General features: G+C 42.3%; 1 protein-coding gene and 1 long non-coding RNA gene across 3 annotated transcripts; one reads left to right on the top strand and one right to left on the bottom strand.

The window, feature by feature from the left end:
* The first annotated feature begins 1,650 nt into the window (after window positions 1-1,650).
* LOC310673280 (uncharacterized protein) lies at window positions 1,651-21,456 on the top strand. The gene is made up of 24 exons (XM_083431603.1): window positions 1,651-1,813; window positions 3,071-3,165; window positions 3,259-3,326; window positions 3,445-3,537; window positions 4,455-4,582; window positions 7,362-7,508; window positions 7,961-8,032; window positions 9,487-9,654; window positions 9,750-9,846; window positions 10,343-10,560; window positions 11,557-11,710; window positions 13,190-13,398; window positions 13,915-14,032; window positions 14,829-15,034; window positions 16,050-16,167; window positions 16,825-16,991; window positions 17,081-17,181; window positions 17,256-17,386; window positions 17,485-17,535; window positions 17,646-17,829; window positions 17,913-18,033; window positions 19,342-19,435; window positions 19,619-19,744; window positions 21,329-21,456. Exons 2-23 carry the CDS (start codon window positions 3,137-3,139, stop codon window positions 19,708-19,710), a joined length of 2,766 nt encoding a protein of 921 aa, XP_083287729.1. The 5' UTR covers window positions 1,651-1,813; window positions 3,071-3,136; the 3' UTR covers window positions 19,711-19,744; window positions 21,329-21,456.
* Window positions 6,026-14,871, bottom strand: LOC310673435. Of its 2 annotated transcripts, XR_014509007.1 has the most exons (4): window positions 14,708-14,849; window positions 12,193-12,229; window positions 7,385-7,484; window positions 6,026-6,531 (listed from the first exon to the last, which is right to left on the bottom strand). It is a non-coding gene; the product is annotated as an uncharacterized lncRNA (long non-coding RNA). The 2 variants fall into 2 exon arrangements; XR_014509006.1 differs by lacking the exon at window positions 12,193-12,229 and having other exon boundaries at window positions 14,708-14,871.
* Window positions 21,457-21,678: the final 222 nt, after the last annotated feature.

Below are 21,678 nucleotides of genomic sequence, written 5' to 3'. Positions count from 1 at the left end.
AAGAAAGAAAGAAAGAAAAAGATAGCTCAGCACTAAAGAAAGGCCAAGAAAAATAACCCACTCACCCTGACCTGCCGAATGTTTCCCAAGAGTCGCTCTTAAACAGGTCAGAATGTCTGTCTCTGGTACATTATTATCCTAACCTTAAGCCTGAACATTCCATGAATTAAGGCGAGTTTCACCCTCATGTTGCTTTAAAAACTTACCTCCGTTCGAAAGATAACCCTGACTTGCATTCTTCCAAGTTCAGGTTTATTTAAACCGAGACTCACTTGTCTCCAGTTATGACAAGAAGGTGCACATGCGAGAGAAAATTGCTTGCCTCAAATGTGGAGAAGGGAGACATCCCGTGGAGATGAACCGCAATGCAGTCGGAGGGTGAATGAGCTGCGTTTGTGGGAAACGGTGGGAAATTATAGGGCGTCAGTGTTGTGTTACTCTCACTTTACAGCAGCTTGGAAGGTAGACAGTAAAAAGTGTAGCATTCCTTAAGCACTTTCTCACACATAGGCTGAGTAGAGGCAAAAGAGGGCTTCTGTGCTTTTAATTGTTATCATATGGGAAAGGGAATTTCATTGAGGCCCAAAGACATATCTAGTCCACCATTTTTCCCCCCTCACAGGAGCTAACCAGAAGCCAATGAGAACACCACAAACAGACATGACCACAATAGCCATCTTTCACTCATGGTCTCTGACAAACTCCACCTGGTGAAATTCCCTCAATTATTAAACACACAGGATCCCTGACTGCCTTGGCGGTCACTCTACAGCTGTGCTCCTCCTCACACTTACCTGGGAGTAAGCCCCACAGAAGATGCCAGGGCTTAATTCTGAGTAGACCCTGACAGAATTGCACTTCAAGTGTGAATTTACAATGATACATTCGCGGCGCATGCCGTCCCCACAGCTCGGATTTGAACCCATTGCCTAAGAGGTTTTCCCACGAGCATTCATGAAACTCATAAAAACGAGCGGAGTTTCAACGCTGGAGCCAACATGTGATCACACAGCCATCTGCCATACAGTACTTACTTTGTATTCACACAACCTCCAAGATTCAAATAACCAAAGTTTTGTAGAAGATCTTAGCTTTGGTGTTTAACCACAAGGTTATTCTAGCTGGTTCAAATGACTGTAGGGAACATCTATACGGACCATTACTCATCCAACAAATATTGTTTTTGTAATCCTGACGTTTTTATTTGTCACTTTTAGGCAATAAAATGCATACTTCTGCCAGTTATTTGACATTACACTGGCTTTGGACAATTGCCTTTCCCACATATTAATAGTAACTCATTATGGACACAGGACTGGTATTTAGTTAGAGCAGGCCAGCTTTTCCAAAAAAGAAAAGAAAAGAATGAAATAACTATTTCATATTGCAAAAAGAAAAGAAAAAAGAAACCCAGATGTTTTAAATTTTCATACAGGGAAAAAACACAAAGTTCTATTGTTTAGGAAAGTGGTCACAAACATGAAAGATTAAAAAAAAAACAACACCAAGTGGTTTTGGTGTTGTCGTTTTTTTTAAAAAAAATACATAATTATATAGCTTCATTTATTTGTACCTTTTCCTCTTTGCAAACACAGGCCTATAAATAGCATAATGCTACATTAGGGCAAAGGTCCTGAAGCACCTCATTGCAACACGTTAGCATTTGAAATAATACAGCCGGTTAAGAGGGAAATAAAACTGCACAAGAAAGATCCAGATGGCAAAAAGGTACCCATAAATATCCCAGATCGAAACATGCATACTGAGAAGGAAAGTTTCCGGCTTCAACAGGAGTAGCCGCTACTCCTGGCAGGTATGCTTAGTAATGCAATATTGCAGTAGGAACTTAAGAATGCAGAATTAAGGTTCATTCAATTTCGTTTACTTCCAAATAAAACTGCAATCCTATGCATGTTTACCTGGGAATAGGGTTGCCACCTTTGTTCTGGCAAAATACAGGACAGAGTGGGGGGGGGGGGTTGGGGGGGTTTTAAAAAATAAATAAATCTAGTGTTAAATTGTCTTCAAAGCAATCCATTACATTTTATTGCAGCCTAACGGGATGGCTCCTCTGGAAATTGACACACACAGAGACACAAATTTGTAAATCTGTCTGTGCTTGGCTTAAATATATGACCTTTCAAACACCCTTTTGAACACATGCATTTGGAGCGGATCTCAAACATGGGAGAGAGAGAAGACTTGAAATGCAGGACAAAACTGTATCAATAGTACAGGACGCCACATTTTACATTGAAACACAGGACAATCCTGTATTATGTAGGACAGGCAGCAACAAGTTCAGTTGAAATCAGTTGGACTTACTTCAGAGTAAATATGAAGCAGTCAGGCTGGTTAGGACTGCAGTTTGCAGCTTCGTGTGTTTATTGGGAAGCAAATCCTGTTAGCAACTCAGAAATGTGATAGCACAGGGGAATGGCAAAGTTAGGCTAAGCCACGTGGCTGGAGGCTGCAGCTGACCACTTCTCTGAAGAATGGTTAGCTTTCAAACTGCTGATCATCTGAAACCAGCCACACACTAGCCCAGTGGCAGCCAAACTCGGCCCTCCAGATGTTTTGGGACTACAACTCCCATCATCCCTAGCTAACAGAGCCAGTGGTCAGGGATGATGGGAATTGTAGTCCCAAAACATCTGGAGGGCCGAGTTTAGCTACCACGGCACTAGCCCAAAATATTTTGTCCTGTACCTTTAACAATGGGGACTTAGCAGGTGGCTTTTTCTGTGGCAAGGAAGGGGAAATGTTGGGGACAGCTATCGGAATCACAGGGGTGAAGCAGCCCCAATAATCATCCCAAATCTTGAATAGATTTACTCAAAAGTAAATCTCATTGAGTTCAATTGATTTTAGGTCCCGGGTTTTGCTCCAAAAGGCTTCCATGGGACTGCATACAGATCGACATCATCCCTTCCTGTGATTAACAATGGCTGCTGGAGCACCTGCCCCTAATTTAGTGAAATTGTGGGACCGTTTTTCTTTATAAAGGGGACCCAATCGGATTCCACCATTTAGAATATGTCTGTTTTGTTTGTGGTCTGTGTTGTGTCAGTGAGGAGCTATCCTATAAAAAGAACTGGATGAACTTCGACTATTTGGACTACACTCCTTTGGAAACATGAAGAACGCAGAAAAACTGCTTTGCAGGTAAAGTGCTTTGAGAGCGGGCTCCTCCTCTCACACTTACTCAGTTTTGTCTTATCTATTTACATGGTTAATTCCTCTCTCTCTTGTTTATAGAATATTACTGCTGTTTCTCTGGTTCCAGTCTGGAGTAGGGAGGAATGGACCAGCATTTGCTCCTCCAGGTTGGATAAAAGACTCAATTGCTTCCTGCCCTCTAGGGGAACTCTAAAAATTGTGTATCTTTGCGTTGTGTGATTACCATATTATTATTGTAACTGTAAAACCTTTAATCTCTTTTAGGTTTTATAGAAAGCACCTGTTCTTCCAGTATGTTTTGGGTGAAGCTGAATAAGTCCTTTCTTCAGGACAAATTCTTCACAGTAGAAATAATCGGTGAGCTGTAATCCATGGGGAAAGATAAAGAGGGTATCACTTCATGCCTGCAACCTTACTCCTATGTGTACATGTTCCTTTGGGAGTATCATTCAATTATATCAAGGTTTCCCAAACTTGGTTTTTGGACTACAACTCCCATCATCCCTAAATAGCAGGACCAGTGGTCAAGGATGATGGGATTTGTAGTCCAAAAACAGCTGGGGCTCAAGCTTGGGGAAACCCTATCAATGGGGCTTACTACGTCCTTACAAGAGGACGTAGGTTTTTCTCAGTGAGAATTCAGTAGCTCTAACCTGAAAAGTTCATTTACCATCTATGTTTACATGTATTCCTTGAGTTTCTTGCAGACAGAGATCTAATAAATTACTGGGGGAAGCCATGAAGTAATAAGTTTATGAAGGGGAAATGTTTAATGGCCAAATTGGGTTCCTGGGTGACCTTGATTGTGAATAATTGTTCCTACTGTGGGTAGGAAGACTGAACTGAAAACTACAAGCCCTTCAGTTGCATTAAAGTAACACTTGAGCAAGTGTTTAAAGGATGGGTGTGTCTGTCTGTTAACCAAGTTTGTTAGTGTCCATCTTCATCAGATAGTTTTCCTTGAAAGCGAGATGGATGGATTCATAATCCCTTTTCCAAAACCTGCTTATTCAAGCCTTGCAATGGCAGAAGTATGCTAAATTGAAATTATAATGTGTCATAAAGCAATACCTTCTTTTTAAAAACATACACACACAACCCAGAGGACATGTGCCATTTGAAGGCTATTCTTAGCAATTAAATATGTTGTTGGAATAAACAACTGGCTCCAAACTCCACTGAAAGTCTCTAAAGATGGTAGTACATTCTTAATTGTGATGGCATGTTTGACCAGAATAAACTAGCAGCTAACACTCCGTTGTGTGTGTCTCTAGATCCCTCTGGTGTCTTGGTTCTGCTTGACGAGGAGCTAGAAGCTCGCTGTGGCTATGTCCTGTCAAATGATGTGTGGGGTAATACCATATTCCGGGCTTCTTTTCTTGGCTGTCATGTTATAAATGAGGTGAGGCCAACTCATGCTCTGATTCTATACTCTCTGTATCCGCAGTGCAGGAAAGGTTAATGTGCAGTTTTACTGTTCGGTGCCCCCTACCAGAATGAAACAAAAGATTTGATCTGTGAAACTTCTGAGAATTGTGGCAGGGACTCCTGACTTGGAAAGCTCCCCTCATTCAGTCTAATCTTTGGTTTTACATTGAGGTAGCTGCTTACGAGTCTTGCAATGCTAAGATCCCTAGCTCAAAGGAGGATGGGAAGCAGAGGCTGGATTTGATTTTCCAGAGATGCTGGATTTCCCCTTACCCAACTGGGGACCTTCTGGATGAACACAGAGCATTTATCTTGATTTATTTGAACAAAGTTTACATGTAGCTTAGACATAATTCAGCAGTGCATTCATCCTGATTTGCCTGTGGAGTGTTCTTCCTGTTAGTCATCTGACTTTCTTCAATGCATTCCTATGTCCCTTCCTGACTTCAAAAAGCCCACTTACCGTATTTTTTGCTCTATAAGATGCACTTTTCCCTCAAAAAAATTAAGGGGAAATGTGTGCGCGTCCTATGGAGCGAATGCAGGCTCCTTGGCTTCAGCGATAGCAACGCGAAGCCTCCGAAGCGCAGAGGGAGCGCTCCCTCCGCGCTCCGGAGGCTTCACGTTGCTTTCCCTGAAGCCTGGATAGCGAGAGGGGTCATTGCGCACCAACCCCTCTCGCTCTCCAGGCTTCAGGGATAGCTGCCTGAAGCCTTTGGAGCGCAGCGGGACCTCGCCTGTGCTCCAAAGGCTTCGGGTTCCTTTCGCTGAGGCCGGGAGAGCAAGACTCTCCTGGCTTCAGCAGAGAGGGAGAGCTGCGCAGCGCCCCTTCAGCGAAGTGGGGGGAGAAATGGAAGGGGCTCCGTTTCTCCTGCTGCTTCGCTGAAGGGGCGCTGAGCAGAGAGGGGGAGAATTTTTTTTCTTGTTCTCCCCCTCTAAAACAAGGTGCATCCTATGGTCGGGTGCGTCCTATAGAGCGAAAAATACGGTAATTATTATTTTTTTGCTGCACTAGAGTTACAGAACACTCTAGTCCAATGCAATTTAATTGCACAAACCTAAATTTCCAGTGTGTGCTTGAATCCCCCCAAAGTTTGCAGTTACTAAGTAATGGGTAGACCACCTGTGCTTTTTTCCTCCTTTTTGCCTGCCCTCTGTGTACGTATTATGCTAAAAAACACCAGATGCACTTCCAGACTTCCAAACTTTTGCAAAGATCTCTCACATTTGAGCAGATACTGATAACAACAACAACAACAACAACTTTTTATTTATACCCCGCCCTCCCCAGCCAAGGCCGGGCTCAGGGCGGCTAACAACCAATAATAAAAATAAGTTGAATGAATACAACTTAAAAACAATAATAAAATACAACATTAAAATATTGAAGCATTAAAATATTAAAATGCAGCCTCATCAGGAGTGCAACATCGTATCCCGTTGCAAAGAAAGCGGATACCTTGCAATAAATTAGCAATGGTGCTCTTGCAAAACAAATCTGCTCCCCCATGCAAAAAATGATAAAATTTCAGTTTTAGTTTATTGAGGCAAGAAAGGTGACAGAAAACTACTGTGGAATGTGCAGGATAACAGCCACATGACAGCGCTGCTTTATAATCTCCATGCAGTTGCTCAAAAAAAAATTATCCGGAAGCCACCCAGTTTTGGATCACACAATGACAAATGTCATTAATGGGCAGGAGTCTTTTCCTGGATACCCAGGGAAGCAACTAGTACTGAGTGAAAACATGATTGCCATCTTTGTGGACCCCAGTCCTCCACACTTCCTATAGATAAATCCAGATGGTAATTTTGAAGTTGCATGTGCAGAAAAACAGAATAAATCATTCTTCTTTTCATACAATTTAGTGCTGGGCCAGGTGTTGTCAAAATGGCGCCATTCAAACAGGTGGGGGAAATCAGCTGAAAATGAAAATAAATAAATAATTTGGGCAAAATAAACCTAAAGAGGGGTACCCCCAAACCATGAGGACTAAGTAAGCTCAGCAAACATATAATTTTGAAAAGGGAGAAGTGTGAAGAGAGATATGAAATAGAGTATCCAGGAAAAGAGCCATCAATGATGTGCTGGAATACTGAATAGGAACACTCCATACTTCAGGATTTTGTAACAGGAACTATTTGTTGTAGGTGTTCTGCTGCCCAAGCATGCTAACCCACACACATTTGTGTTTTGACTGTCAAGAGAAATGTGTGATGAGGGAAGCTGGGACTATTATTATTATTATTATTATTATTATTATTATTATTATTATTTTATTAATACCCTGCCCATCAGACTGGGTTTCCCCAGCCACCCCGGGCGGCTTCCAACAAAATATTAAAAAGACAATAAAATGTCAGACATTTAAAAAATATCCTAATGAAAGGCCATAGATGTGGAGGCAATGAGAAAACAACTCTGGGATAATGTATGCAAGCATTAAATTAAGTTTATTTAAGGAACCAGTTATGTCAGATTCTCTTTGAAAAGCACTGAGTTGGGTTTTGGAAGAGAACAGCAGAAGAAGAAGAATCTGCTCAGTGACAAAATCTACAGAAGCTCAGTGTTCTCCTCAGATATTATCTCCTCCTTGAAGATGTAAACTACAATGGCACAACTGATAGTAAATGCAGCAAACTTGTATGGATCATCACTCTGGCTTTATTAAGCACTTTGGTGGGGGGGGGGATGCATCTCTGTCACTAAATTCAGTGTTTTCTTCCCAAACCAATATCTCAAATTATTGCAGATGGATGAAAAGTTCTCTCTTACTTTAAACATCAGAGTGTCATTATTCCAAGACCTGAGAGCAGCTACAACCTACCAACACCCTATGCGCTGCTCCTACCCCACATGGGCTCCAAGGGAAATTCTGTGTGAAGAGAATTACATGGAGGTAAGAAATGGTTCGATATGCTTCATAAGAATGTGTTGGTATAAAAATGATAAGAATATAAGAGCATTTAGCTAAAAGATTATCAAAATAAGACAAAAATTAAGCAGAAGTAGCAAATATTTAAAGAAGCAGAAAGGGAAGTTGAGGGAAGTCACAGGGTAGGGGGAATTTTCTTTTATTTTCTCTTTTATATGATAAATGTGTTGAATATTAAATTGTAAAATCTAATTTAAAAATTATATATATATATATATATATATATATAGAATGAGTTGTGCTACCAATAATCCTACCATGTGCAGGATGTGAGCAGCCTTCCTCCTTTACACAACAAATAAAAACATTGGAAACTTAAGTTCTCTAAAATAAGGAAACTGGTAGGAGGGAACCGAACAAGTTTGGACCTCATAACCTGTTGCACATTCTATAAATAAGTATAATCTCGTTTCAAGGTATCAGTGAAGACCGATGTCCCTGTGATTTCGGATTATGAGACTGCAGAATGGATGTCTGCATTGCCTGAGGTAAGAGGGGGGAGGGGAGTATATGGTATGCTGTTTTTTGTAAGTTTTATTACCTACCTTTCATGGTAAGAAACACTCTAGAGTTGACTTACGGCAATTCAAAAACAGAAAAATTTAAATTTAAATCCAATGAAATATCAGTTGAAATCTCTCTGCCTCTTTCTCCCTCTGAAAGAAATCGTTTGTAATAAGCTGCCCATCCTATGTGTATACAGTGGTACCTCGGGTTACATACGCTTCAGGTTACATACGCTTCAGGTTACAGACTCCGCTAACCCAGAAATAGTACCTTGGGTTAAGAACTTTGCTTCAGGATGAGAACAGAAATCGTGCGGCGGCAGCGGGAGGCCCCATTAGCTAAAGTTGTACCTCAGGTTAAGAACAGTTTCAGGTTAAGAACGGACCTCCGGAACGAATTAAGTACTTAACCCGAAGTAAAGGTAAAGGTACCCCTGCGGGTACGGGCCAGTCTTGACAGACTCTAGGGTTGTGCGCCCATCTCACTCAAGAGGCCGGGGGCCAGCGCTGTCCGGAGACACTTCCGGGTCACGTGGCCAGCGTGACATCGCTGCTCTGGCGAGCCAGAGCCGCACACGGAACGCCGTTTACCTTCCCGCTAGTAAGCGGTCCCTATTTATCTACTTGCACCCAGGGCTGCTTTCGAACTGCTAGGTTGGCAGGCGCTGGGACCGAACGATGGGAGAGCACCCCGCCGCGGGGATTTGAACTGCCGACCATGCGATCGGCAAGTCCTAGTCGCTGAGGTTTTACCCACAGCGCCACCCGCGTCCTAACCCGAGGTACCACTGTATATTGGAATGCAGAGCCAAGTGCAGTCATTATTTATGGTCCACCAAAGGAACTTGAAGTAGCGGTTTTGGATTTTTTAATTTATTAAAAAGGGAAGGGGAGTTGTTAAAACATCATCCTCACAACCATAAGGTAAGTTAGACTGAGAGAGAATTACTGGTTCAAAGTCACCTAGTGAGGTAGCAGGTATTCAAACCCAAGTCTCACTGGGCAACATCTAGTATTTTGTCTGCTACGACAAATTGCATCAATTCTGGTCATGGCATAGTTTCTCCAAAACCTCAAAGTGCCCACTGAGAGGAATATCTCCATTCTGCATGGTGGATCTGTAGCCATGACTAGATAGCAGCCCCCATTTTATGTTCCTAGCTTACAAAAATCTACAGCACTTCAAACCCCCTGACAAAAAAGTACCCATCACACTTTACTAATACAGAAATAGTTGGGTATTCCTCTGGAATATATCTAGCTCACGCATGCTGGTGGATTTTATGGCTGGTTGAAGAATTGTACTGAAGTCTTGACCTTGCATAACATTCTTTAAAAGCTTGTAATGAAATTGAAAAATTGCTCATTTTTGTTCTGAAGCTTAAGCCGCTTGAAAATGCTTATCAGCCTAATACGCTCCCCCCCCCCATTTTTAGGCACGAAAAGTTCTGTATCAGATATGGCAGCTGATATTCTATTCTCCTTCGGGGAGAAAGAAAACATTGGTGAGTGACGCTGACAAGCTTGGCTACAGTTTCAATAATACGCTGTCGAGAGTGTTCCTCCGGTCTCCCTACTCTACAAATGAAACAGAACATTCAGTGGTGAGTTAATCCTACTAGGAAGAAGATGGTATTGCTGAGATAGGTCTCATACTCCAGCTGGACTAATAAAACTTTACCAAATGCTTTTTCAATAGGCTAATGGGGTCACTATGAGCACAATCAGCTCCACTTCCATGTACAGACAAAGGTGGCTGCTTCTGTTGATTGACACCACAGTGTCATGCCCAGTTGGTGAGTACCTCCCTTCTCTTACCCTAAAAAAGCATAGTTCATTCCTACAATCCAATGTGACCTGATCCTTTCTGGGAAACTGTTTCCTTTATGACCCTTTTCATGAAGTCCCACGACACCTGGTCAAATGCCTTTTCTGCATCTATTGATATTAAAGCAGCCTTTTTGTCTGATCTTTCTTCTTGGTATTCTAGTAAATTTATTACATTCCTCATGTTGCTGTGTATGTATCTGCCTGGCAGAAAGCCAGTTTTCTGGGAAACTATTACATGAATGTTAATACAAGCCAGGGCCTTCAGCAACTTGAGTTGTATGCCTACTGTGTATGTAAAAAAATAATTAAAAATGCATGTATTAGTACTAGGTCTTAAAATAAGATTTGGTCAGCTTGTGCATGGGTGGTGTTACAAGGTGATTCACAAACATTTAAATGTTACCTCCTGGTGATCTTGCCTGTTTTTTGTCAAGCACTGATCTGAGTCTTACTAATCGGTAGATGGTACCAGCTTTACGGATGTTGCCATAATATGGACTGTGCCAAGTATGATCCCCCGATTGGTCCTTCAAGAACCCACCTTTACATCCCATAATATATCAATGGCAGTTGATGGGCAAAGAATAGAGAATCCTGAACTTTTCGGTTATACGCTGGATCGTAACCACACACACATTGTAACGACTATCCCAATTGGAGCGTCTGGGGGCAGGTTAAAGGTAAATGTGATTTTTATAAAATCAAACAATATGGAAGCAGGCTCAAGTTGGTATACAAAAAAAAATGCAATGTAAGTTTCCATTAATTCAGTCAGCTGTTAGATCAGCACTGCAGCAAAGCAAAACCCAACTACTTATTTCCTTTGCATATAGATATTGCAATCAACCCAGCTGGCATAGGGTAGGGCTGTCTCCTGACTTGTTCTGCGTATGTAGGTGAACTCTGAGGCCTCATGATATGGTTTTACAAACTAGAAAACAGTATAAACTCTGCTTATATACAACACTGTGACCTGCCTTTTGGGTCTCTGAAGGAATGCGGTCACTAAAACCTTGCGACAGAAAGATTAGTGTGTTCATGTTAACTTCATATTGCCATTGAAGTGTTATGAAGCCTTAGATGGTTGAAATCATCATACCTGAGAAATCAATAAGGCTGACATGAGTCCTCTGAAATATATCTATACACCAAATCATATTTTTATAAAGACATTCTTGATGGCTGCTCTTTAACTCTGGAGTGCCCTTCCTCTATAGTTTTCTGAGCCTGCCTTCAGAAAGTAGTGTGATATATTTCTATTCAGAATAGCTTTTGACAGTATCATGTACTGTCAATCTATCCAGAACCCTCTGGATGGGGCAAGCTTTGAAGTCAATAAATATAAAGTGTTAAACTTCTGTTATTCGGGACAATGATAGATGCATTTAAGCACTGCAGAATAGAATGTGGGAAGATACAAACCCTGTATGTTTTGAGTTCAGGGGCATATAACTACTTAACTGTACAGGTGGTTTTCACTGCTGTTCGTCTAAATCAGGCATGGCCAAACTTGGCCCTCCAGATGATTTGGGACTACAGTTCCCATCATTCCTGACCACTAGTCCTGTTAGCTAGGGATGATAGAAGTTGTAGTCCCAAAACATCTGGAGGGTCAAGTTTGGCCATGCCCGGTCTAAATGAATCTACTTTCCTTAACACTTTTTTTCCTCTTGTAGAGCACTGTATCCAATGGTGTCTATGGGGCAGTATATAGCATTGACTTATTATTGGAGCATACCTGGACAGATACAGATTGGCACTTGACCAAGTACACTGTGATTAAGCAAATCACCACACCCTTCATGCCTCGAATACCAAGAGTAGTCAATAGTAAGTGGGGCTAAGATGCATCTACTTTTCAGTTATATGTAAAACATAGGGTTGCTGCTGGGTCATTGTAGAAAGATGTGCCTTATTGATAAAGTATTTCTTTTTTTTTAATTAAGAGATGAATGTACTTTCATTAGTTCCTCTGCCGGGTTTTGTTTTGTTTTTTATAAAATCTTCATTTACCATTTGGGATCTAATCCCCTAGTCCTGAGTCCTAATATTGACTCAAAGATGGTATGTGGAAGGGTGTAAATGCATGGCTTGTAGCTTTTTTTGTCTCAAAGGTGAAGAAAACAGTTCTGCAGTAAAGGGTCTTGTTGGAGGGACAAGACTAAGATCCCAATTTCTTATTGAAAAAGTTTATTTTGTAAATTCCTTTTCAAAATACATCCAAGAACACCCCCCTAGGCAGAATATAGATCCTTAAAGAAGACCCTTTCTTCTGCATGGAAAGTTTTTGGGAGTCAGTTTACTAAACCTACCAGTTATTACCTGTGGCTACCAGTTGACTTCCATCATCTAGTTACAAAAGACATGTAGATCAGTTTAGAGAAACTTCAATTCTCTCTTCCCCCTGCCCCCAGTCACATTCTTAAATGAGACTAAGCTAGTGGTAAATTCTCCTGAGAGTTTATTTTCAAAGTGGAGACCACGGGAAACAAACTGTGTTCTAATGTTCTAGTTACAGGTAGGTAGCCGTGTTGGTCTGCCATAGTCGAAACAAAATTTAAAAAAATCCTTCCAGTAGCACCTTAGAGACCAACTAAGTTTGTTATCGGTATGAGCTTTCGTGTGCACGTATCTGAAGAAGTGTGCATGCACACGAAAGCTCATACCAATAACAAACTTACCGTATTTTTCACTCTATAAGATGCACTTTTCCCCTCCTAAAAAGTAAGGGGAAATGTGTGTGTGTCTTATGGAGCAAATGCAGGCTCCATGGCTTCAGTGAAAGCAACGTGAAGCCTCCGGAGCGCAGCAGAAGTGCCCCCGCTGCAGTCCGGAGGCTTCAGGCGGCTATTCCTGAAGCCAGGAGAGCAAGAGGGATCGGTGCGCACCGATCCCTCTTGCTCTCCTGGCTTCGCTGGAGAAGCGCTGCACAGCTTTCCCTCTCTGTGCAGCACCCCTTCAGCGAAGCGGGAGGAAAAATGGAAGGGCCTCCGCTTCTCCTGCCGCTTCCCTGAAGGGGCGCTGCGCAGAGAGGGAGAGAATTTTTTTTTCTTGTTCTCCTCCTCTAAAACTAGGTGCGTCTTATGGTCGGGTGCGTCTTATGGAACAAAAAATATGGTAGTTGGTCTCTAAGGTGCTACTGGAAGGATTTTTTGTGTTCTAATACACTATTCCTAAACTTTGAGTCCTTGGATATTATTGGATTAAAATTCCCATGATCTCCAACAAACACCTGGGCACCTTAGGCTGAAGAACACTGTTCTAATATTCATGCCTTCCCAGTGACAAAATGCTTTTGTCTTAACACAGACACTGTTCCAGAAACACGACTCTTTGATGTAACCTTGGGAGTCTTCCTTCATGATGTCATTCTGGTAGCACTTAAAATAGGAGAGGAACATCTATCCCGTAAGGAAGCACAGCAAAGGGGTTACAAGATCTCTGACATTCACTTCCCCAATGGAACAATAGGCTTTAATCTGGTAGTACCTTTTGACGATCCCAACATCTTAAGAGAGGTAAGGCAGCTGTGCATAACATCTCACTGGGGCAAGCATTGTACACACATAATGGTTGAGCTACTGGTAGGTTGGATACAAAAGCTATTTGAGTCTCCTTGTGCATGTATTTTCTTGATCCCGGAATTAGACATTAACTCTAACCATACAAATGTGCATATAATTAACTTGATCTTGGCAAATATGCATGTGTTTCTCTGCACTGACCACTCAAAGTATTGAGAGTATTGGGAAACTTTTGCCTCAGTAAGTTTGATCTTGTGCTTTTTAGCATCTTACGGTAAAATACTGGTGGGAAGTGGTGTTGAAAGCTAATAAGAGGTACATGTGGGAGAAGTTCATACCTAGAATATGGCGTTGGGGAGAAAAACATCTGTGCAGCACTAGAGATCTTTCTATTGTCATCCTTCCAAAGTGATTTTGGCATAATGTGACTATTGCCCTGAAAATCCATTCTGATTAAGCTAATGCAGTCAAATTCTCTCTCTTCGTGGGTTTTACAAAACTTGTTTAAAGTATGTGAACAAAAATGAAACCAAGTATCACCTTCATGTGAACTACACTCTGAATGTGGGACCTCAGCTGAAGTTGTATCACCACCCTGCCGACATAGAATGCATAATTGCAGATGTTGGTAAGTTGTTTTGTCTAAACTGACAAAGTTATAACTCCTGAATGGCTTGTTTAAGCTGCATGCACGATAGCTAGACAATTCCTATTGTATCCTCTAGAAATATAAACCACTGGGAGCAATGAAATCTGTGTGAAACTGAGTAGATGAGCCAGTAAACTGTCTGGATAGATTTTCGTTCTTTGCTTTTTAAGACTTTAAAACTCTCATAGCATGTCCTAAAGAGGCAAATATTTGCAATACGTAACCCCAAACCGTATGATAGCAGACTTCTTTAGGCTCTGGGTTCCACCATCAATCCTAATTTGAAACAAAGAATCTACTTCTACATTTCTTTTCTTTTCTCTCACTCCATGACTCCTTCATTTTTATTTTTATATACATTATTTAATCACATTTTTTTTTAGTGTAAACCATCTAGGGCACAACCCCAAATTTGACTATGTACCATGAGTTGGAAGACCAAGTATGCGGATAAACTGTGGGGAAATCTGTGGCCTTCCAGATGTTGAGGGACTTGAACTCTATTGGCCATGCTGGCTGGGGCCAAAGGGAGTTGGGGGTCCCAACAACATCTGGAGGACACCAGGTTACCCATCCATGATACTGATAATCTTTATATTTGCAACCAAATGGAGAACAGTTACCCAACAGAGAAGCGGTTTCCGGTGTCCCTACCTGTTAGGCATTTCAATGTTAAGCCACTTCTGTCAGAAGCCTCATGAGATGGTATCTTTTCATACAGCTTTTTTTCAAAAACAACAGCATTCACTTAGCAACTTTCTTTTTTCCTTTACAGAACTACCAGAAGGCATTGGGTACTGCGACAAAGAGAACATGTATTTAGCTGTTCCGATTGCAGGCCTATATGAATACTGGAGCCTGTATGTAGGCAGTAAGCCGCTAAGTCAAGCCACTGCCCTCACAGATGGGTATTTTGTTACTACAAATGATACTCATCTAATATTGCAAGTGCCTCTCTTTGCTGTTGGGATTATTTATGAGGTACACAACGTGAAGGCCGTGGTGCCTAAAGCTTCCTTGTCTTGATGAAAAAAGCAGTGATATAACTAATGTGATTTTCTAGGGATGGGAGGCCAGCAGAACTCCAGATGTTACAAGTTCTATCAGACCCCAGCTAGCAGGGTTAATAGAGATGATGGGGAGCTGTAATCCAAAATCACCTGAAGGTCCACAGGCTCCCCATAGGCTTTTCTTCTGCAAGGATATGTGTGTCAAAGTATGGATGCCCAGGGAGGGTGGACAGTGCCTCAGATGGCAGGGGTGGGCCATGCACAGGTTCTAGTTATGGAGAAAGGGGTATTCACAGAATTGTGTACGCTAGGGGGCTATTATCCTTTCAAAGCAATCCTAGTTGATTAGTGTGGTATTTGTACGGAGCCCCCGGTCATCTCACGGACTATTGACCTGTACACCACTAATCCGCTGCCACCAACCAGGTCCTCCCTGGTAAATCACTTAGTCTCAGTCAGGTTCTCAAGTTAACAAAGAAGAGTGTAGTTTATTGCAGACAAAAACAAACTTTAACTGCATTCCAAATGTTGTTACTCTTTACCTTCTTAGTCTTATTTTATCTTGTCTCTCTCTTCTACCTCCCCTCACTCAAGAACCCGCTGCACTAACTGTCTCTCTATTTCCAACTGCCTGCCAACTGCTTTTCCAACTGCCTTTCCCAACCAACCAACCCACCAAAACCAACCAGCTACCCACCAACAACTAACTCAAACCTCAGGCTAAGCCCATTTATAAACAGGTAGGCTCCGCCTCCAGCTTTCCTATTGGTCTACATTTTAACCCTTTTTCTCCCCCCCCCCCCCCGTACAGACATTTTCTAATCGAACGGGCAAACGCCAGTTAGTCATATGGGTTTTAACTGATGATGGGTTTTTAATTTATTTTCGTAGATGAGATGAGGGCTCAAATGCTTAACTTTTAACTAATGCTAGAATATATAAATGAAAAGTTATCCTTATAGATACACTTCTTATCATGTTTAAAGGAAGTGTCATTTGAGAGAATTCGAGCCAGGTTTGATCTTCTTCTGAAGAAAACAAGCACTATGGAGACTTTGGATATCTTCTCTGTTAGATGCAATTTTCACTCTTCACAATTCATAGGTGAGCTATATTCCAGTCCAGTTTATCACTAAAACAATGGGGAGATGTCTTATGATCTATTGTGTTTTATTTTTTAAAAAAAGTTTTTTATTTATACTTTTCAAATTTATACATTTCACATTCCAAAATTTGACTTTCTTCCCTCTCTTTCTGCGGTTCCCTAAATTTATTTTTTAATATCTTCTGCAGATCCAAATTCATTTAACTTGTTCATTTAATTATGTACTGTAAATATATACTCTCATAAAAGTGCAGGTTATTACAATTATCCTGCGGGACTTGACATCTTTCCGCAGGGCCTGCAAGACAGAACTGTTCCACCAAGCCTTTGGCCAGGGCACAGCCTGACTCCCTCCCTCGGCAATCTTCGCGGAGCTCTGGCCCAATGGTTGCCAGTGGCTTGAATTAATTAATTTTATAATGAATGATTTTAGAGTGTTGTTTGTGCTGTACTTTTGTACTGTTTTATTGTTGTTAGCCGCCCTGAGCCCGGCTTCGGCTGGGGAGGGCGGGATATAAATAAAATTTATTATTATTATTATTATTATTATTATTATTATTATTATTATTATTATTTAATGTTTTATCTGTTTACAATTTATCTGTAAATATTCAATGATTCTTATGATCTGATTTATTGTCATGGGCTTTTCTTAGTGTGCTACCCTAATGGAACAGTAACCGTATCTGCTCTCATGAAGACTGTGCCATCCATTGACATGGGCAAAACCAGGCTGAAGGACAGCACCTGTAGGCCTAAGGAGTTTACAAAGGAACAAGTCTTCTTCCAGTTTCATGTTTCTACTTGTGGCACTTCACTAAGGGTTAGTCCTTGGGCGAAGGGGGTGGAGAACAGAAGGGGGAAAGGGTGTTCTTTCCAAGCATGATGAACCTGAAATATTTTCCCCAACAGTTTGAAGGTGATCACCTTATTTATGAAAATGAATTATTATTTGAAAAAGAGGCTCTTCCAGCACAGGGACCACCAACTATCACAAGAGATCCAGCATATAGGTAGGAGTTACTTTTTTTAAAAAAAGGTGGAACCAGCACTACTCTAGTATCTAAGAAATGTCCCTCTGTTGCAGGCTGACTATCTTGTGCTACTACCCAATCAAAGAAACGCTCATGCAAAGTGCGGTGATCTATGGCTCCTCCTCCTCTTCTGGAACTCTTCCTACTGGCTACGGCACAATGATGACTAGGACAAATGTAGCAGGTAAGCAATTTTGTAAAATGCAAAAACCCGGAAGCATGTAACTTCATTTTGTGTGTGTGTGCAAGAGAATAATCATTGAATACTTTCTTCTCCTATAGGCCCTAGAAGAGCAAGGCAAGTTCTACATATCATCTCAAGCATGTTCAAAGGTAACATTTTCCTAAAGGGAGAAGGAGAGCTATACTTGAACTAAAACTAAATATATCAATTGTTTTAAAAATAATGATCTCCTTCCCTTTATTGCTCTTGCTGTTGGCAGATGAATCTTTCACGGAAACCTATGGGCAACATTCGGTAGCTCTCAAATACTCAAGGGAACCTGTTTATCTTGAAGTTGAACTAAAAGACGAAGCTCCTGGTGTTGAACTGTTCCTGGATAACTGCTGGATGGCTGGGTCTGAAGAGTTTGGCGCCATTCCCCAATGGAGCATCATTGAAGATGGGCAAGTGGCTCTAAACACCTGTTCTATAACCGTAATGATCAAGCTTCGTGGATTAATGACTCTTTATGTCTCCTCTCAAACAGATGCGAGAGCAAAGAGAGTGGATCTGTGAGCTTCAGCCCAGTTACTAAAAGTGACAGAGTGAAATATCCCAATCACTTCAAAAGGCTGAGAATACAGATGCGGACTCTTCCTTTGAGAAAGGTACAATCCAAGTGAAGCAGACAGGACTAGAAAATATTCATTGTGCAACTTCCATAGTTGAGGCAATCAGTTCACAATTGTCAGTTTTACTTGAGCATGACTAATTTATTGCTGTGGCATTCCTAATCAAACGTCCCACCCCGCATTTGAAAATATATTGGGTGGGAAGTGCATGATGTTACCCAGTGAGCAGTACTTAATTTTAGTTTCTTTGGGATTCCATCCTATATGGCAAAAGCCGCTTAAGCCAAACTCCTACTGAAGTTCAGTAAAACCAGAAATGGCACATGAAGGGCCAGTGCAAATGATGTCATGCAGGGGAAACAGAATAAGCAGCCCTAGAGTATCAGCACAAACATCTGACATCATCCCTCTTTGCTAGTGAACACTGATGGCAGGTCTGAGTAGGTCTTTTTCTCTTAAAGTTCTGAATGGCGTAGACCTGGCCTGTGCAAGTTGTGATCCATCAGATCAAATGCAGAGAACTCAATTGTTTTAATGGTTCCCTACCTCCTTGCCTTGGAATGCAAGAGGGGGCTGTGTTGGTTAGGCTTAATCAGTGCTTTTATTGAGTGAGTACCTTCTCACACAGGGACGCGGGTGGCGCTGTGGGTTAAAGCCTCAGCGCCTAGGGCTTGCCGATCGGAAGGTCGGTGGTTCGAATCCCCGCGGCAGGGTGCGCTCCCGTTGTTCGGTCCCAGCACCTGCCAACCTAGCAGTTCGAAAGCACTCCCGGGTGCAAGTAGATAAATAGGGACCGCTTACTAGCGGGAAGGTAAACGGTGTTTCCGTGTGCGGCTCTGGCTCGCCAGAGCAGCGATGTCACGCTGGCCATGTGACCCAGAAGTGTCTCCGGACAGCGCTGGCCCCCGGCCTCTTTGAGTGAGATGGGCGCACAACCCTAGAGTCTGTCAAGACTGGCCCGTACGGGCAGGGGTACCTTTACCTTTACCTTTAACCTTCTCACACACAAAAAGAGTTTTGATGCATCACAGTTGCGCAGGACTACTCTATACTGTTGTCATCCAAGCACTGGTCAGAAGTGTGTCACTTTTAAGAAACTTTTTAAATGCTGGCACTTAGCATATTGCTATTTGAAACAAAAATGTAAAATCCCACTACAACAAAGCTAGCATCTTTTCATAAAGCTTTTTTAAAAAAAGTTCAATTAAGGGATCCTTTCCATAGAAATAAGGCTTGTTGAATGAGAGCACTTGGGTACATTATTTTCGGCTGTAGGACTTATTCTTGCAATTTTCTAAGCCCGCCTGAAATAAGGGTCCTTTAATTTCTCTCTTCCCCTTCTAGGTATACTTCCACTGTACTGTAAAAGTCAGCACCTGCCTTCATCTGCCTGGTAATGGTCTTCCAGAAGGACAATGTTCACAAGGAAGGAAACTTGGTAGGTGCAGCACTGAAAACTTGGGAGATGCTGACCATTAACTGACTGCTGAACTTTTAATATATTGTAAGGTTACTTGTCTTATCCCATAATTTCAGTGCAATGTTGTTGTTAAAGAATGAGGGGGGGGGGGTCACCAGCTCTTTTCAAACTTCCTGGTAAATATGCACCCATTAATTCCAGGAACATATGACTACACTTGCCATACTTCAGATCAGCGTTCTGAAATCCACGGTTACGCCGCAGCTGGGCCAGTCTTGGTTAATCACTCCTGAACAAATTAAGTAGTCGGACACACAGATATATAAGGTATGTTTGGGGAATTTCAATAAATATACAGAATTTACTTTTTTATATAGAATTGTGCATCTATCAGTATTGCTGATTGCCTGTGGCAATCTAGGGTTCTCCAACCTACCTTTCGTAGACCTACCTTGAAATGCTGATTGAACCTGGATCGCTTCTGCATTGCAAAGAATAAATTCTACTCAGCTTTAGGCCCCAGCCTTATAGCAAGATGGTATACAAGATGCTGTGTATGGAGGATGAAATAATGCCTTCGGTCTTAAGATCAATAACTTAGGCCACAATTGGTGCTGCAATATATATGCAGTTAGGTTCGGCTGATGACAAATAGATTTAACCTGTCTGCACTTCATTGGTGGCAGATTTAGGTAAAGGTACCCCTGCCCGTACGGGCCAGTCTTGACAGACTCTAGGGTTGTGCGCCCATCTCACTCAAAGAGGCCGGGGGCCAGCGCTGTCCGAAGACACTTCCAGCTCACGTGACCAGCGTGACAACGCTGCTCTGGCGAGCCAGAGCCGCACACGGAAATGCCGTTTACCTTCCCGCTAGTAAGCGGTCCCTATTTATCTACTTGCACCCGCGAGTGCTTTCGAACTGCTAGGTTGGCAGACGCTGGGACCGAGCAACGGGAGCGCACCCCGCCGCGGGGATTCGAACCGCCGACCTTTCGATCGGCAAGCCCTAGGTGCTGAGGCTTTAATCCACAGCGCCACCCGCGTCCCAAGGTGGCAGATTTAAGCATGTCTAATTCTACATGGTGTTGGAGGAGACTCTTGAGAGTCCCATGGACTGCAAGAAGATCAAACCTCTCCATTCTGAAGGAAATCAGCCCTGAGTGCTCACTGGAAGGACAGATCCTGAAGCTGAGACTCCAATACTTTGGCCACCTCATGAGAAGAGAAGATTCCCTGGAAAAGACCCTGATGTTGGGAAAGACGGAGGGCACAAGGAGAAGGGGACGACGGAGGACGAGATAGTTGGACAGTGTTCTTGCAGCTACCAGCATGAGTTTGACCAAACTGCGGGAGGCCGTGGAAGACAGGAGTGCCTGGCGTGCTCTGGTCCATGGGGTCACGAAGAGTCGGACACGACTAAACGACTAAACAACAACAAATTCTACACTGAATTTTGGGCAGAGTCTTTCTCCCAGACTCTGAAACCATAAAAATGAACCCCGTGATCACAGACGCAAGGCTGGTGTGGAGACGAGGACACTTTGCCTATCAATTCTGTTCTTGATCCTGCCCCAGGCATAGGCAACAGTCCAAGACAATGGCCCACCACCTGGATCCAGAAACCTTTTGACAAATTTAACAGCTTGATGTAGCCACACCTGCTGAATGAGAAGTTTGACTTAACTTTCACAAGCTGTGGACTACTGATTATTCTAGTACCAAGAAGATCTAAAAGTTTCTTCTTTCTCCCAAACAAACAAACAAATAAACAAACCCCAAGCACCTACCTGGTACAAAACCCATGCTTATTTGCTGAATTCTAGGACAAGGGCAAATCTGTGTGTGGTCCATGTATGTAGTAGGCACCCACGTGTGTAAGGGGACAAACTGAAAATTATTTTTCTTTTCCAGATATAGCTACACAACCCTACTTGCTATGGCTGGCCTTTGGATTCGGTGCATTACCTGGGACTGATTTAAAATGTACATATTGGCTTCCTATGGCAACACTTCATAAATAAAAATCTGGAGGTGCAAAATGTGAGTTGATCTTATTTTAGGACTGAATATGCTACTTCTACAAAAGCATTTTGAATAATTTTGAATTTGGGGGGGGAGCCGAGAGGCCTGTGGGATGCAGTTACAAACCCAGATATTCAGTGTTGGATTGGTGAGGGGGTCAAGACCCTGGTTTGCCAAAGGATATAGTCGTACCTTGGTTGACAAACGCCTTGCAAGTCGAAATTTTTGGCTCCCGAACG

This window comes from Podarcis tiliguerta (genome assembly GCF_965153285.1).
Source record: "Podarcis tiliguerta genome assembly, chromosome: 3".
NCBI lineage: Eukaryota > Metazoa > Chordata > Lepidosauria > Squamata > Lacertidae > Podarcis > Podarcis tiliguerta.
The sequence above is the reverse complement of the archived record's forward strand: the minus strand, read 5'-3'. Positions and strand labels throughout refer to the sequence as shown.

What these genes read in the sequence shown, in the direction of transcription:
- LOC310673280 (XM_083431603.1), top strand. Translation starts at nt 3,137, where the DNA reads ATGAAGAACGCAGAAAAACTGCTTTGCAG. An exon ending in ATGAAACAGAACATTCAGTG is followed by an intron (nt 9,655 to 9,749) that starts GTGAGTTAATCC and finishes CTTTTTCAATAG; the next exon opens with GCTAATGGGGTCACTATGAG. An exon ending in TTCACAAGGAAGGAAACTTG is followed by an intron (nt 19,436 to 19,618) that starts GTAGGTGCAGCA and finishes CATTAATTCCAG; the next exon opens with GAACATATGACTACACTTGC.